A 15,049-nucleotide genomic window follows, 5' to 3' on the forward strand; every position below is an offset into this window, starting at 1 on the left:
CTCTGATTGGCTACGCTACTCGCTATCTATTCTGTGATAGATAGTGAGTAGCGATTTTCAACAAAATGGCGCTCGCTTCTTCGCGTTTTCGAAGTGTCTGCGATGAGGAAATAGATAATTTACTTGTTTAGTTTTGAACGACTAGTAGATTTATACTAAAACAATTAGATTATTCGCTCTCGATTTCTATGCGTGATAGTTGATTCGGGCTTCGCCCTCATCAACTATCACGCGATAGAAATCTCGAGCTCATAATCTAATTGTTAAATAGATAGCGAGTAGCGTAGCCAATCAGAGAACGGCATTCGTGATAGAACACTGGTAGATTTATACTAATCTGTGATAGATAGTGAGTAGCGGTTTTCAACAAAATGGCGGCCGCTTCGTCGCGTGTGACATAGCCGGTGACAGCGAACTACGAAAGCCAAAAGAGTTTCAAAAACGTGCATTATTTTGAGACATAAAGGTAGGGAAACTAATCTGATACCTTAATTAACAATCCAACATAAGATTTGGCTATCTTCTTCATCTATTCGTGCTCGATACAAGCAAAATATTAGTGTGTCGACGACGAGTTCATTTTTAGTATTTCATGATCATTTCATGCACGTTTTAACAAGAGTTTTATTTACATTCGCGTGAGAAATTTTTTTTTTTTTTTTTCGTTTTTGTTATAATTTTGGAGAGAATTTTGCCTATTCAAAATCGCCCAAGATGCGCACAAAAATAAAAACAATACGCAAAAATTTATCAAGGTTCAAGACTTCAGAAAAAAAAAATCCGAGAAAAACATACGGCTGGACTGCTACTCGAATAGGTATCTATTGACAAATATGTCATTCATTGATATCCACGTGGAACTTCATTCACGAAAAAAAACAAAAAGAAAATAACAGCACTTCGATCTCCGTGTGTTGGCGTCAAGAATGGTGAGTAAATCGCGCCATTTTAACAGGTTTGGTCTAAATCGAGATTCAGAGTTATCAGAACTCTTTCGGTTGGCTGACTGCTGCATGTGGTTGTCCTTTCCCTTAGACAAGTCTTTCTTCAAAACTCGCCACTAGAGTGGTAGAGGCTGGTTTCGAGATAGCATTCGACCCACCAGCTGACGGCAAATGCTTCTGTTACGCTGCTTCTTTTCAAATTGAATTTAGTGCGACAATATTGACTTCGCTCATCTGTGAGTACTGGGTCAGCGAAATCTGCGAGCCAGCGAGCCATGCGAGCCATGCGAGTCACGCGAGTCATGCGAGTCATGCAAGCCACAGTGCAAATGTTAAGAATTTTTATTTGTTTTATTTACATTCGCGTGAGAAAAATTTGGACAAATTGTTTTCTTTGTTTTTTTTTTTTTTTTTTTTTTCGTTTTTGTTATAATTTTGGAGGGAATTTTGCCTATTCAAAATCGCCCAAGATGCGCAAAAAAATAAAAACAATACGCAAAAATTTATCAAGGTTCAAGACTTCAGAATAAAAAAATCCGAGAAAAACATACGGCTGCACCGCTACTCGAATAGGTATCTATTGACACATGTCATTCATTGATATCCACGTGGAACTTCATTCAAAAAAAAAAAAAGAAAAGAAAAGAAAAGAACAGCACTTCGATCTCCGTGTTGGTGTTGGCGTCAAGAATGGTGAGTAAATCGCGCCATTTTAACAGGTTTGGTCTTTAGTGAATCAGAGTTATCAGAACTCTGTCGGTTGGCTGACTGCTGCATGTGGTTGTCCTTTCCCTTAGACAAGTCTTTCTTCAAAACTCGCCACTAGAGTGGCAGAGGCTGGTTTCGAGATGGCATTCGACCCACCAGCTGACGGCAAACGCTTCTGTTACGCTGCTTCTTTTCAAATTGGATTTAGTGCGACAATATTGACTTCGCTCATCTTTGAGTACTCATTTATCATACCTTACAAGATTGGAATGACACTGACAATCAGTCCTGACGAGCCAATTACCAAAAAACTGAAATATGATGGTTTGCGTTGTCCCACTGTAAGAATTAAATATTGCGATGTTATTCATCTTGTTCCGATGCTCTTGTTCTTGTTCTTATGTGAATGTAAACACAACAAATAAAAATTCTTAACATTTATACTGTGGCTCGCATGACTCGCGTGACTCGCATGGCTCGCACGGCTCGCATGGCTCGCATGGCTCACACCTTGGCTCGCTGACTCGCAGATTTTTATCACTCAGTCAGTTTTATTTTTATGCCAGCAAGTTATAAGACTTGCCCGCCGTATCCCGCCAGTGTTGTGTACTCGCTTCTAATTGGTCCAAAAACAATTGGCTGGACAGCGCTTACGTTATCGCTCGCACATGCGCTGAACCGTGAAACTCTCCCTTTAACTCTTTTCGTTGATTAGGTCGCCGCTTATTGGAACATTCCTTTGAACCTTTCTTCAGGCTTTCGACTTGTGATCGACTGTGTTTGGTCGAAACATAGCTTGGTACACTGATCCTGATACATAATAATTTGAGAGTCGGAGTTAACAAATATTTTAATCTAGTCAATCACCTCTCGTTATTGTCGGTATTCCCCGAAAGATTTTTTGAAAACCTTTATAACCTTTGTTTTACACGTATTAGAAATATTGATTAATGTAAGATTGACGAGAACAACCAGAAGTTGTTGGAATTAAAGAGCAGGTCGGTGAGCGAGCAAGGTACTGGGGAAGAGGCAACGAAGGATCTGTCAGAAACTCAAACAGTAAAGTTGATAAACAACAATTTTTAAATTGTTGTTAAACTTAAAAGTTTTCTTCAGTGTTTAGTAGTTAGCAAAAAAAATTTAATTATCCATGCTTATAGAACGTTAACATAAAAGCGGTTTTCGATTGAGTGTCGCAAAACCAAAACCAACGTAGCCAACGTACACTGACGAACCACAAAAGACGTATATTAAACAGAACAATGAACCAATCAGAATTCGAAGCAAATGCATGTAACCAAAAGTTGCAGGAGCAAGTCACTGTTGGTTTTGGTTTGACTTCCATTGGTTGAGAAAATGGCGCGAAGACTGCACACCAATCATAAAAGACACTATAGCAAAACTAAAGCAAACGCGAAATTACGACCGTTCTTTGGTTGTCTCACCGAATGTGGATTACATGAACCTCTCAGCTTCCATACAAAGAGATCCTGTCATAGTTCGTAGACTGACAAGTGCATAGAGTTCACATCAATTCTTCACAATCTATTGATAATGATCTGGGTGATATTCCAAGCTGCAGGATCTGCCATGAGGTTATCAATGAACTGACTGAAATGCTCGTTATGTACTCAAGACGTAGTAAGCGGCGTAGGTAGTGAGGTTTGAAAATTCCAAAAACGTTACTCAAATTTGCGATGCAGCCGAAAGGATGATTTCAGGTGCTCACTGCATAGCTATCATAAGAATTCCCACTTGTTAACTTCTCTTTAAACGCGTTCCTTCACTTAAAAATTAAAAGTTAAAAGCAATGTTTATACATCGTTCTCTTTCTCTTTCATCACAAAACGCGATAAACCACTGTTTTACTTGCACGTTTTGATCATGTATCAGATAGCAATGATGATGATGATTATGACGATAATGATGACGATGTTGATGAAGATGATTAGGAATTTGGTTGTAAAAGTGTTTTCGTTCCCTACATTCGAACATCAAATAGATTCAAAATGCATCACGCTGTGTAATATTTGACAGCCGGGGACCTCTTACAGCGGCAAGTTTAAAACAAATGATCATCAAATAACTTTTCCGATTGCCATTTATTAAACTAGTTCAAATAACAGCGTCCATAATAGGAATAAAAATCTTCGAAAAAAAAAAACGGTTATGTTTATGTTTGACAGGAAAGAGGCACCTGTTTCGTCAAAACTGGCAGAGATGCAAACGACAACTGTAGAGAAAGTTCCATCTCTGACAAAAACATCCCCGAAAATCTAAAAGCAATCATGATACGTAATCTAAGCAACGATTATGCAAACCTCAGAGATTTCAAAAAAGCCATACAGTACCATGAACGTGCCTTAAAAATTGCAAGAAAAGTGGGAGATGTCTCAAGTGAAGGAATAGCAAATGGTAATCTTGGTAACGTTTATCACGAGCTAGGAGATTTGGAAAAAGCCATACACTACCATGAACGAGCACTAGAAATCGCAAGAAAAGTGGGAGATGTCTCAAGTGAAGGAAACGCAATTGGTAATCTAGGAAACGATTATTACGACCTCGGAGATTTCAAAAAAGCCATACACTACCATGAACGAGCACTAGAAACTGCAAGAAAAGTCGGAGATGTCTCAAGTGAAGGAAACGCAAGTTGCAATCTAGGAAACGATTATCACAACCTCGGAGATTTCGAAAAAGCCATATACTACCATAAACTTCACTTAGAAATTGCAAAAAAAATGGGAGACGTCTCAAGTGAAAGAATCGCAAATGGTAATCTAGGAAACGATTATCGTGAACTCGGAGATTTCGAAAAAGCCATACACTACCATGAACGAGCACTAGAAATTGCAAGAAAAGTGGGAGACGTCTCAAGTGAAGGAAACGCAAGTTGCTATCTTGGAAACGATTATGCAAACCTCAGAGATTTCGAAAAAGCCATACACTACCATGAACGTCACCTAGAAATCGCAAGGATAGTGGGAGACGTCTCAATTGAAGGAAAAGCAAGTGGTAATCTAGGAAACGATTATTACGACCTCGGAGATTTTGAAAAAGCCATACACTACCATGAACGAGCACTAGAAATCGCAAGAAAACTGGGAGACGTCTCAAGGGAAGGAAAAGCAAGTGGTAATCTAGGAAGCGATTATTACAATCTCGGAGATTTCAAAAAAGCTATACACTACCATGAACGTCACGTAGAAATCGCAAGAAAACTGGGAGACGTCTCAAGGGAAGGAAAAGCAAGTGGTAATCTAGGAAGGGATTATTACAATCTCGGAGATTTCAAAAAAGCCATACACTACCATGAACGAGCAATAGAAATCGCAAGAAAATTGGGAGACTTCTCAAGTGAAGGAAAAGCAAGTTGTGATCTAGGAAGCGATTTTTTTCAACCTCCGAGATTTCGAAAAAGCCATACACTACCATAAACGAGCAATAGAAATCGCAAGAAAAGTGGGAGACGCCTCAATTGAAAGAAAAGCCAGTAGTAATCTAGGAAGCGATTATCACAACCTCGGAGATTTCGAAAAAGCCATACACTACCATGAACGTAACCTAGAAATCGCAAGAAGAGTGGGAGACGTCTCAATTGAAGGAAAAGCAAGTGGTAATCTAGGAAGCCATTATTACAACCTCGGAGATTTCGAAAAAGCCATACATTACAATGAACGAGCACTAAAAATCGCAAAAAAAGTGGGAGACATCTCAAGTGAAGGAAACGCAAATAGAAAACTAGGAAGCGTTTATCTCAAACGCGGAGATTTCGAAAAGGCCGTACACTACCATGAACGCGCACTTGAAATTGCAAGAAAAGTGGGAGACGTCTCTAGTGAAGGAGACGCTTATCTTGATCTAGGCAGTGATTATGCAAACCTCGGAGATTTCGAAAAAGCCATATACTACCATGAACGAGCACTTGAAATTGCAAAAAAAGTGGGTGACGTTTTAAGTGAAGGAAACACGTATCTCAATCTAGGCAACGATTATGCAAACCTCGGAGATTTCGAAAAAGCCATACACTACCATGAACGTGCACTAGAAATCGCAAAAAAAGTGGGAGACAAAATTTTAGTTGGCAACAGTTTTCATAACCTTGGAGTTGACTCTCAATCAACGGGCTTTTTTTGCAAAGCTTTAGATTGTCATCAACACAGTATAGCTACACTGAATGACGTAAGGCGTCATCTTGGAGCTAATGATGACTGGAAAGTGAGCTTACGCAATTTGTACCAAACGGCATACGTTAGTTTATGGCGTTTGTTGTTAAAGCAAGGCAAGATTATGGAAGCTCTTTTATCTGCTGAGCAGGGACGTGCACAGGCTTTGAATGATCTCATGGAGTTCAAGTATGCATCCAAACAATACCGAAAAGAATCTGACATAGAGATACAAACTATACCTGAGTTATGTGGTTTTCTTTCTACTACAGTTTTCTTAGCGCTTGAACACCAAGGAGTTATTTTCTGGGTCTTACAGAAAGGAAAGGATGTTCAGTTAAGAGGAAAGCAAATCCCTGAAAGTCAAATTGATGCTGAAACTTTCTTGGACACCACAACGAAGAAAATTCGTGGTAAAGCTGTCGAATGTGAAGATCGTTCATTAAATATGACGAGAGACGAAAACCTTCCAGATGAGAGTTCCCCTTCAGATGAGAGTCAAAATCAGCGCGGGTCCTCCAATCTCCCAAATAGTGCTTTAAGTTTATTATATGAGACTCTCATTAGTCCCATCCAAGATTTGTTACTTGAAAGTGAAATAATATTCGTCCCCGAGGGTCCATTGTGTTTGGCTCCTTTCGCTGCGTTCATGGACTCAGATTCAAAGTACCTCTGCGAGTCTTTCAGAGTACGCGTGATTCCATCTCTGACGAGTTTAAAATTGATCGCAGATTCTCCCGATGATTACCACATTATGAGCGGGGCGCTTCTCGTGGGTGATCCTTGGATACAAGAGGTTACTTTTGAGGGAACGAAGTTTGACCAGCTGCCATTTGCACGAGAAGAGGTGCAGATGATTGGGCGAATACTTCACACAGCGCCTCTTATTGGAGAGCATGCAACGAAGAATGAAGTATTGAAACGACTCTCCTCGGTTGCTTTGGTGCACATTGCAGCACTTGGGCGGATGGCAACAGGAGAAATTGCCTTAGCACCAAATCCTTCACCGGTATCACGAACTCCTGTCTACAAAGATTTCGTTTTAACAATGAGAGATGTACTGAATGTTCAGATGCGAGCAAGACTGGTTGCGTTGAGTTGCTGTCATAGTGGCCGTGGGGAGATAAAGGCTGAGGGTGTGGTTGGCATCGCACGGGCATTTTTGGGTGCTGGTGCTCGGTCTGTTCTGGCGTCATTGTGGGCGATTGATGACGAGGCTACTATGGAGTTCATGAAAATATTCTATCAGCACTTAATGAAAGGTGAAAGTGCCAGTGCAGCTCTGAACCAAGCCATGAAATCCATGAGAGAATCTGACGAGTTTAGTGCAGTGGATTACTGGGCTCCGTTTGTACTCATTGGTGATGATGTCACCCTAGAGTTGGGCGGACAAGACTGAGTAGCTGACTTCCTCTGTGAGTAGAATGATCAACGTTTGAAATAAGAGAATTTACTAGCTCTCTACTTAAGTTATTTGCAGCTGGTTTTATTTGAGTTTTTGGAACCTAACTGACATTCCCATTCGATGGAAAAAAGCAAAAGTTCTAAAAAGTCTTAAGTGTTGCAGTTTCCCTGTTTACTTGGGTTTGGGGAGATCAGTGCCTTTTTTCTGTTAGCATTAAATACCCCTTTACCATAGGAAACATTTTCCATTCTCACATTTTCACTCGGAAATTAGTAACCTTTTCGTGGTTTTTTACTGATGTGCGAAATAGTATTTTCTTCAGCTTAGCGATTTTTTTTTTTTTTTTTTTTTTTTTTTACGGTTTCAGCATGAGGGAGGGGATGGGCTAATCTGAAAGCGATGCAGTTTCCATCTGAAAATTGGACTAACATATTTGGAGATGTTCAAGATGTTCTAGGAAATATCTAAATCATTTGTTGAATGACAAAACAAAGAGGGAAGACAAACAGATGGAAAAAAACTCCTTGATATTAACAACACTATTATGCATAATTATTGCAGACGTTTTTAGCTTTTACTCTAATTTGATTTCTTGTTGTTTTTGCTTTATAGCTGTTGAACACAGAGCTGTAATCAATATTTTTGATGGATTATGAGATGGAGAATCGGTATGACAAGACAAGGATGGCTAGGAACTCGTCTAAGAGACTGTAAATAGTTGTTCATTTTGACTAGCATCTGATTACGATGGTTTTGAAGTCGTTATCAAAGGAGTAATGTTTACCGTACAGTTCATTTCAAATGTTTTTTAGATAAGGATTGGACTCTTTAGACACTTTTGAAATATTTAGACTACAAAAATGTTCTTAACATTTTTAGGTCGAGAAACGTTTGTACTAAACGGCAATATATTAGATTTATTTATAGTTGCCTAGTCCTGGACTTGCCAAACTCCTTACTTGGTTGGAGAAAACATTGCTATTTTTTGTATGTTTTTCATTTTTTCTACTTGGCTGCTTACATAGAACTATAGTAGACCCGTCATAGTAGATTTGTGGAGCAAGAGAATATTTTGTATAAAAATGCAAGAAAATAGGTTTCAGGAATCAAAAGAGAAGCGACTTCTCTTCATCAAAGGTGTGATTCCGTCATAACTTCTGCCATATGCTCAGATATCAATAGTAACGAGCTGTTAATTCTTTTCTTCGATTTACAAGTGGTTAATATTTGTTCATCGAACATTTCTATTACATAAATGATAACTACTAGAAAAGAGAAAAAACGAAGGCAAGCAAATTAAACTGTAAAGAATCGAGCTGAAATTCAAGAATAAATGATTAAATGTTTGAATGATTGTTTTCTTGATGTATTTAAAATATAAAAGGGGGTTGGTTTGAAGAAACTGTGGTGCTTCGTCGGCGGGAGGAGAGAACGAATGTTGTATCAATACAGTTTATAACTGAATTAAGGTAATCGGGCCGCGTAGAGAGATTTGTAATTGAAATATAGTTTGCCTTGTCTATATCAGTCTTACACAAACTTGGATTGCTGGAAAAGTCATAGAAATTGGTTAGAAATTTAGTGTTTAGAAAGCTTTCATCTCAATCCGGTTTAATTATAAATCCCTTTTACAAAATTGAATTTTTCAAGTTTCATACCTATGCTCAGTTTGTTGAAGAGTTTTCAAACGGTGATATTTCGATTGCAAGAAGAGCGACGAATTTTAATTTTAAAGATTTATAAGACTTCAGATGATGGTAAAATGTTTTCAAATACGTTGCAATCTTAGGTCAGGTGTTCAGCGTTAATAGGTATCAGCTAGCGGCCGGATGGAACCTAGAAACAAAAAGGCACTCTATCCATGTAGCTTAGTCGTACGTTTTTAATCCAAAAACTAGATTTTTGTCGTCGAGTACCAGCTTGATAGACTATCATGGAAGTTAACAAAGTTTGCATACGAATGGCAAAGGGAAACTTTGATTATATACACTTCTCGATGTTTTGTTTGAGAAATTTCTGTACTAAAAGTCAATATTTTAGATTGAATTATGGTTGCCTTGTCTAGGACTTGCCAAAGTCCTTACTTTGTTGGAAGAAACATTGCTATCAAATAAGACGTTAAGTATCTGAGAATACTTTTTTTCATTTTTCCTCTTGGTTGATTACATAGAACTATAGTAAATATGTGGAACAAGATAACTTTTTAAATAAAAATGCAAGAAAATATGTGTCAAGAATCAAGAGAGACTGACTTCTTTTCATCAAAGGTGTGATTCCGTCATAAATTCTGCCATCAGATGTAAATAGTAAGGAATTGTCTATTTCTCTTCTCGATTTACGAGTGGCTATTGTTTGTTCATCGAAGACATTTCATGATTTCATAAATTTCGCTTGATGTTTAGCTATTCTGAGCAATTTGAAACCAGAAATTAAACTGAGGAGTGAACTTCTTTCTCGGTTTTTGGCTATTTTCACGAATTTGACAGCAGAAAGGAGTAAACCCATTTCTCGATTTTTGGCTATTTTGACGAATTTGAGACCAAAACGGGAGTAAACCCATTTCTCGATTTTTGGCTATTTTGACATATTTGAGACCAAAACGGGAGTAAACCCATTTCTCGATTTTTGGCTATTTTGACGAATTTGAGACCAAAACGGGAGTAAACCCATTTCTCGATTTTTGGCTATTTTGACGAATTTGAGACCAAAACGGGAGTAAACCCATTTCTCGATTTTTGGCTATTTTGACGAATTTGAGACCAAAACGGGAGTAAACCCATTTCTCGATTTTTGGCTATTTTGACGAATTTGAGACCAAAACGGGAGTAAACCCATTTCTCGATTTTTGGCTATTTTGACATATTTGAGACCAAAACGGGAATGAACTCATTGCTTGATTTTGGGCTATTTGACGAATTTGAAGCCAAAATGGAGTGAATTTATTGGTCGGTTTTCGCCATTTTGACCAATCTGAGACCAGAACAACGAGTGTTTCCTCAATTCTTTTACCCTAGACTGCAAATTACCAAAGCCTTGTCACCCTGCAGGAAAATCGTGCTTTCTTGCTTGTATGGTAACCATATCATAATTTTATTTTACAGGGATTAAACTGAACACTTTGTCACAAAAAAGCATTCATATGTAAAAAAAAAAAATCATTTAAATACAGCACCTTTATTCCAACTATCCAAACAGCGTTTGTCTTTGATAATGAAGAAGAAATTGAAAGAATGCGTTCAAGCACCCCGGTTTGTGGTTAGAAGCCCACGTACGCATGGCCATAAAATTGCGGGTGGTTTCACCAACAAAACAAACACTACAGCCTAAACACACAAATTTGTAAACCACACACACACGCTTGGGCCGGATAGGGTCTTAATTCACGCTGAATAGAAACCAATCTTAAAAGAAGTTAAAGTTTATTTCAGACTAAGTTGTTGCAGCAACGCCACTTTATAAGCTGGTGAATAAGTTTATGCCCGTTGAAAACGGATATTACTGGAATAATAGCCTGCAGTGCAGGCGTTTTTCATGGGCGAGCGCTGAATAATAAATTTAGTTCGCGTATTTGAAGGAGGCTGAGGGGGAGGGGGGGGGGGGGGGGCAGGAAATGAGAGCGAAAAGAAAACGCCTGCCCGCAAACCCTGTGTAATCGCCAAACGCCCCTATTTATAGTTGTGCTTGTCAGTGCATTTCCGGTTTCATTCATCACAGCTTGTGCAGTCATGTCACGTACTTCGCGTGATCTAAGTTTCTACTTTGAAATCAAGCACAATAAAGTGAAAGTTGTCTCTCTCTCAAAATAAAAAGAATCATGAAAGAATAAAGCTACTGTGTGACGGTCAAATTAGTAAATTTAGTAAAGTTAATTTTCTGCGTTCGCTTTCAGAAGATTTGCAAGTGTCACGCTGAGCGCCGCAAAGGTCAAATACAGAATATAGAGCACAGATTAGTTCAAAGTTTTATTCGGGGCTATGCGAATACAAACCTTTACCCGGTCCAACTGAACAGTATGCGACTCGTCCCCAGTTATCACACAAAGCTGCTGGTCAACTGGTGTATCAATCTTTTTCAGCGATCGAAAAAACGGACAGTACTCCTCCGCTGAAGCAATGATAAACGGTTTTTTGCATCCTCAATATCTTTTAAGTCGGTATCCGTATTTTGTTAGCCCCATTGAAGTTGCTTCTTCACAGCACTTTTCAGCGGACAGACAAGGATCGCATCAGCACTTTTGCTCGATAAAATCAATTTAAATACCCTTCAGTCGAACCAACAACGGAAAGGTAAGGCTTTTTCCAAAGGCGGTAGGAAAATCTGCCAATACATCTTGTCTCGACAACAGTAAAAATTATTTCTTTTTGTTCGGAGCTCAATTCAAGTAATATTCCAATTTCTGAAAGACACGATTTCATTGTGCCCAGGATTGAGCACAGTGCTAGTGGGGCTGGAATGAAATGACATGCAGACCGATCTACCGTGGATTGTCAGGTATCAATCAATATGTGACCTACCGCACCAATCAGAGCCCCCGTCTATCCAGAGGACGGGTTCTGCAAACAAACAATGAGTGCGGGCAGGCGTATTTTTTCCTCCTCTCCCCCTCCCCGCTCCTTTATTTCTCAGCCAGTCGTCCTCTCCCTTAGGGTCACTTTTGACTCGCTCCAGCCCTCGCCCAAGATGACAGCAACGAAGGATTATTCAGCGCTCCCGCTCCAAAAATACGCCTGCATTGCAGGCTACTGGAATAAGGATATCTATGTAACTATGGTTAAACTCGGTTGAGTAAACTGACCCTACCAATTAAACGAGATCAGTTAAAATATTCTTCTTAACAATTAATGTGCGGTTCATAACATCTTTTGAAAACCAAGCCCGGTGTTGATAATTTGGTAAAGCCTTTGCCAACAAGTGTCCTGGTTAGAATATTTTTGTAGGAACATGAAGTGAAACGAAAATAATTAAGATTGAACAGCAGTGAAGGTTTGCCTAGTAACAGAGGGAAGGCAAAAATTGTTGTCAACAAGAACATCTAAAGAGGTATAGTAGAACCCAATTCCTTCTCCATTGAAAAGCAGTGAAATCAATGTAAACCATGGCACCATGATAGTCGACCTGTCTAACTGATTGCACACGAGGGTAATATAGACAAATACTAAAAGCTTACCGAAATTTCTGACAGGCACACAACCAGGCCAGAACGTAGAAAAACTTGGCTATGTTTTATATCTTCAGAGAAAAGAGAGCGACTACCGTTAAAATAAAGGTGAACAAAGTTTTATTCTCATCGCAGGCAATAGACGCCGCACGAAGTACATCCCGGTGGTCAATCAAACTTCGGTTGCCTATGACGCGAGAGCTTTTGATATTTTTGTATATATACAGCTATTTCAATTAACGTTGTCGGATCAAAGTATAAAGCTGAAAGACAAAACCTCAAGATTCTGTGGATTTCATATAGTTTATATGAATACGTTCATCAAAATCAGCTATGCCTCGTCCGTCCAGGGACAGGGAAGATATACGTGGCGAGCCATTTGGATGAAAGAAATGTTAGAATATCCGGCAAACTGAGGTGGCAGCCTCTTTGAGAACGTGATCCGACACCGTTAATTGAAACTGAGCTGTGCATGTCAACCATTTTGCCTCGTTTCCGTGATGTGTTAGTAGACTTTGTGGACCACAAGTTGCTTTCCTCGATAGCACAAAATCGTGCGCATGATTTCCCTCTTTTGATCATAAGCGCAGGCTCCGGCTCAAGCTAACGTGGGCGAACAGTCATGTGAATGCACGCTGCGTGATAAAGGTTATAATGCGATCTGGTGAGACCTGGAGTTCTCTCTGCTTAAGAAGGCAATAAATGAAGTGGTGTTATATAGTCACCGGTTAGTCAAAAATAAACAGCTAAGCAGTTTCTCGGGTCGCGAACTTGTCAGCCGAACATAATAACGAAATGGTCCTAAACTGGGCTTCCCGAGCCATTTGTTTCATTTCTTTTAGCCCGACCACTACGCCAAAGAGAACTAGCTGCCGAGGATTGTAATTGTTTATGTATTTTTATAGTTACCCATTAGAAAAAACGAAAGCCAACCGTTTTCAAATCAATGCTTAACCCTAAATTGCAGATCGGTGCTAAGCACCAAAATGATGCTCCTTGCCAAGCTGGAGCTCTCGTCAGTCAGTTCTCTGCCAAATAAATAGGTTCCATTCAGTTGCTCGAAGCATGGTTAGCGCTAACCCGGGCATGGCAACCTATAGGTTTTAATACCTCTTAACCAATGGTTAGCGCTAACCATGCTTCGAACAACTCAGCCCTGTACTATTACGATAGGGAATACGACATTGTGTAAACCACATAAGGTTTCCAAATAAAGTCAGCATGAGATATGGAAACAAGTGTTAGAACCATATCGAGCGAACTATTACACCATTAAATTGTCTTTTGGATGTTCTTGCAAAGCGAAATCGGCAAGATCTAGTAATATTTCCTGATTGTTTATTAATAAAACAGTTATTCCACTCACGTTTGCTGGATATGAGATTATTTATAAAGCAATCTCGGTGCTATGCGCCTGTCGTTGGCTATATACCATCTCATATCAAACGCACACTCGTGGAATAATTGTCAAATGTCGTGACGATAAGGAAATGTTTCAACATCCGTTAGATTAAATGGCATAGTGACTCAGCATTGTTTTAGTTCCATGAAATTATTTTGGTGACTAAACGTCTGCGGAATCCGCCAAAATAATACTTCTGTTTTCACCGTATCAATATTAGCTTTCTATTCTAAATTTGAATATGTTTTACTCATTGTATCGATGACCGATAGACAATTTTCATAATGATCTGTTGCTTTATGAAAAACATACTTTGAATAATTGGAAAATGAGATTAAATAGGCGGGGCCTCAATTATCAGAAATAAGCGTTTTGTAAATTGAAAAGGCCTTTCGGTCATAAAGTGAGATCTTGAGTAGTATGATCTGACTTAAACTTTTGTGCCCATGAATGAAATGCTAAAGTGTGACCACTCAAATAAAAGTTACTGAGCAGTACTTTCCTGTGGTGCTGTTTTTAAAGATACTCTACGAGTTTCGTCGTGACGATTGAATCTGTTGATGGAATCCTGAAGTGTGACCATTCAAATGAAAGCTACTGAGTATTAATTTCCTGTGGTCCTCTCTACTTTCCAATATTTTCCAAAATTAAATTTGATAAATTTCATGGTTATGACGTTAGACAAAAATAAACAATTACCAAAGCCTTGTCACCCAGCAGGAAAATCGCGTGGATGGTAACTATCTCATAATTTTAGTTTACAGGGATTAAAAGGACTTTGTCACGAAAGAGCATTCATATGTAAAAATTCTCGATTTAAACACGGCACCTTCATTCCAACTATCCAAACAGCGTTTGTCTTTGATAATGAAGAAGAAATTGAAAGAATGCGTTGAAAAACTCGAACAGCATTTTACACAAAGGTGCGAAGCGAATGAGCTTTGAGAAAAACAAAGCACTTTTTAACTCGAATTAAATTGAATTTTGGATTGTTTCGAAAATCACTGGTTTTTAATTGAGCCGCATAGCTTTTACTCCTTCAAAAGTAATCTTTTAGGTTATTTTTGGACGCTGTAAATCTTAAGCAAAATAACCAGACCCACTAGGTGCGGATTTAGCAAAGAAGCACCCTTGATTATTGCTGCGGCGTGTGGTTTGCTTTGAAGACAAAAGAATTTTGCCAAATCAATGAGGTCGGTGGTCGATTGTTTTCCTCTGATAGATCACGTCACACCTTTTCGATTAATTTCCGCCGAATCTCTGATT

General features: G+C 38.9%; 1 protein-coding gene across 1 annotated transcript; it reads left to right on the forward strand.

The window, feature by feature from the left end:
- Positions 1-6,245: 6,245 nt before the first annotated feature.
- LOC146476363 (tetratricopeptide repeat protein 28-like) lies at positions 6,246-8,569 on the forward strand. The gene is made up of 2 exons (XM_085114525.1): positions 6,246-7,233; positions 7,836-8,569. Exon 1 carries the CDS (start codon positions 6,267-6,269, stop codon positions 7,215-7,217), a length of 951 nt encoding a protein of 316 aa, XP_084970651.1. The 5' UTR covers positions 6,246-6,266; the 3' UTR covers positions 7,218-7,233; positions 7,836-8,569.
- The last annotated feature ends 6,480 nt before the right edge of the window (positions 8,570-15,049 follow it).

Source organism: Pavona decussata, unplaced genomic scaffold, assembly GCF_977016875.1.
Source record: "Pavona decussata unplaced genomic scaffold, jaPavDecu1.1 SCAFFOLD_77, whole genome shotgun sequence".
In the NCBI taxonomy this organism is placed as follows: Eukaryota; Metazoa; Cnidaria; class Anthozoa; order Scleractinia; family Agariciidae; genus Pavona; species Pavona decussata.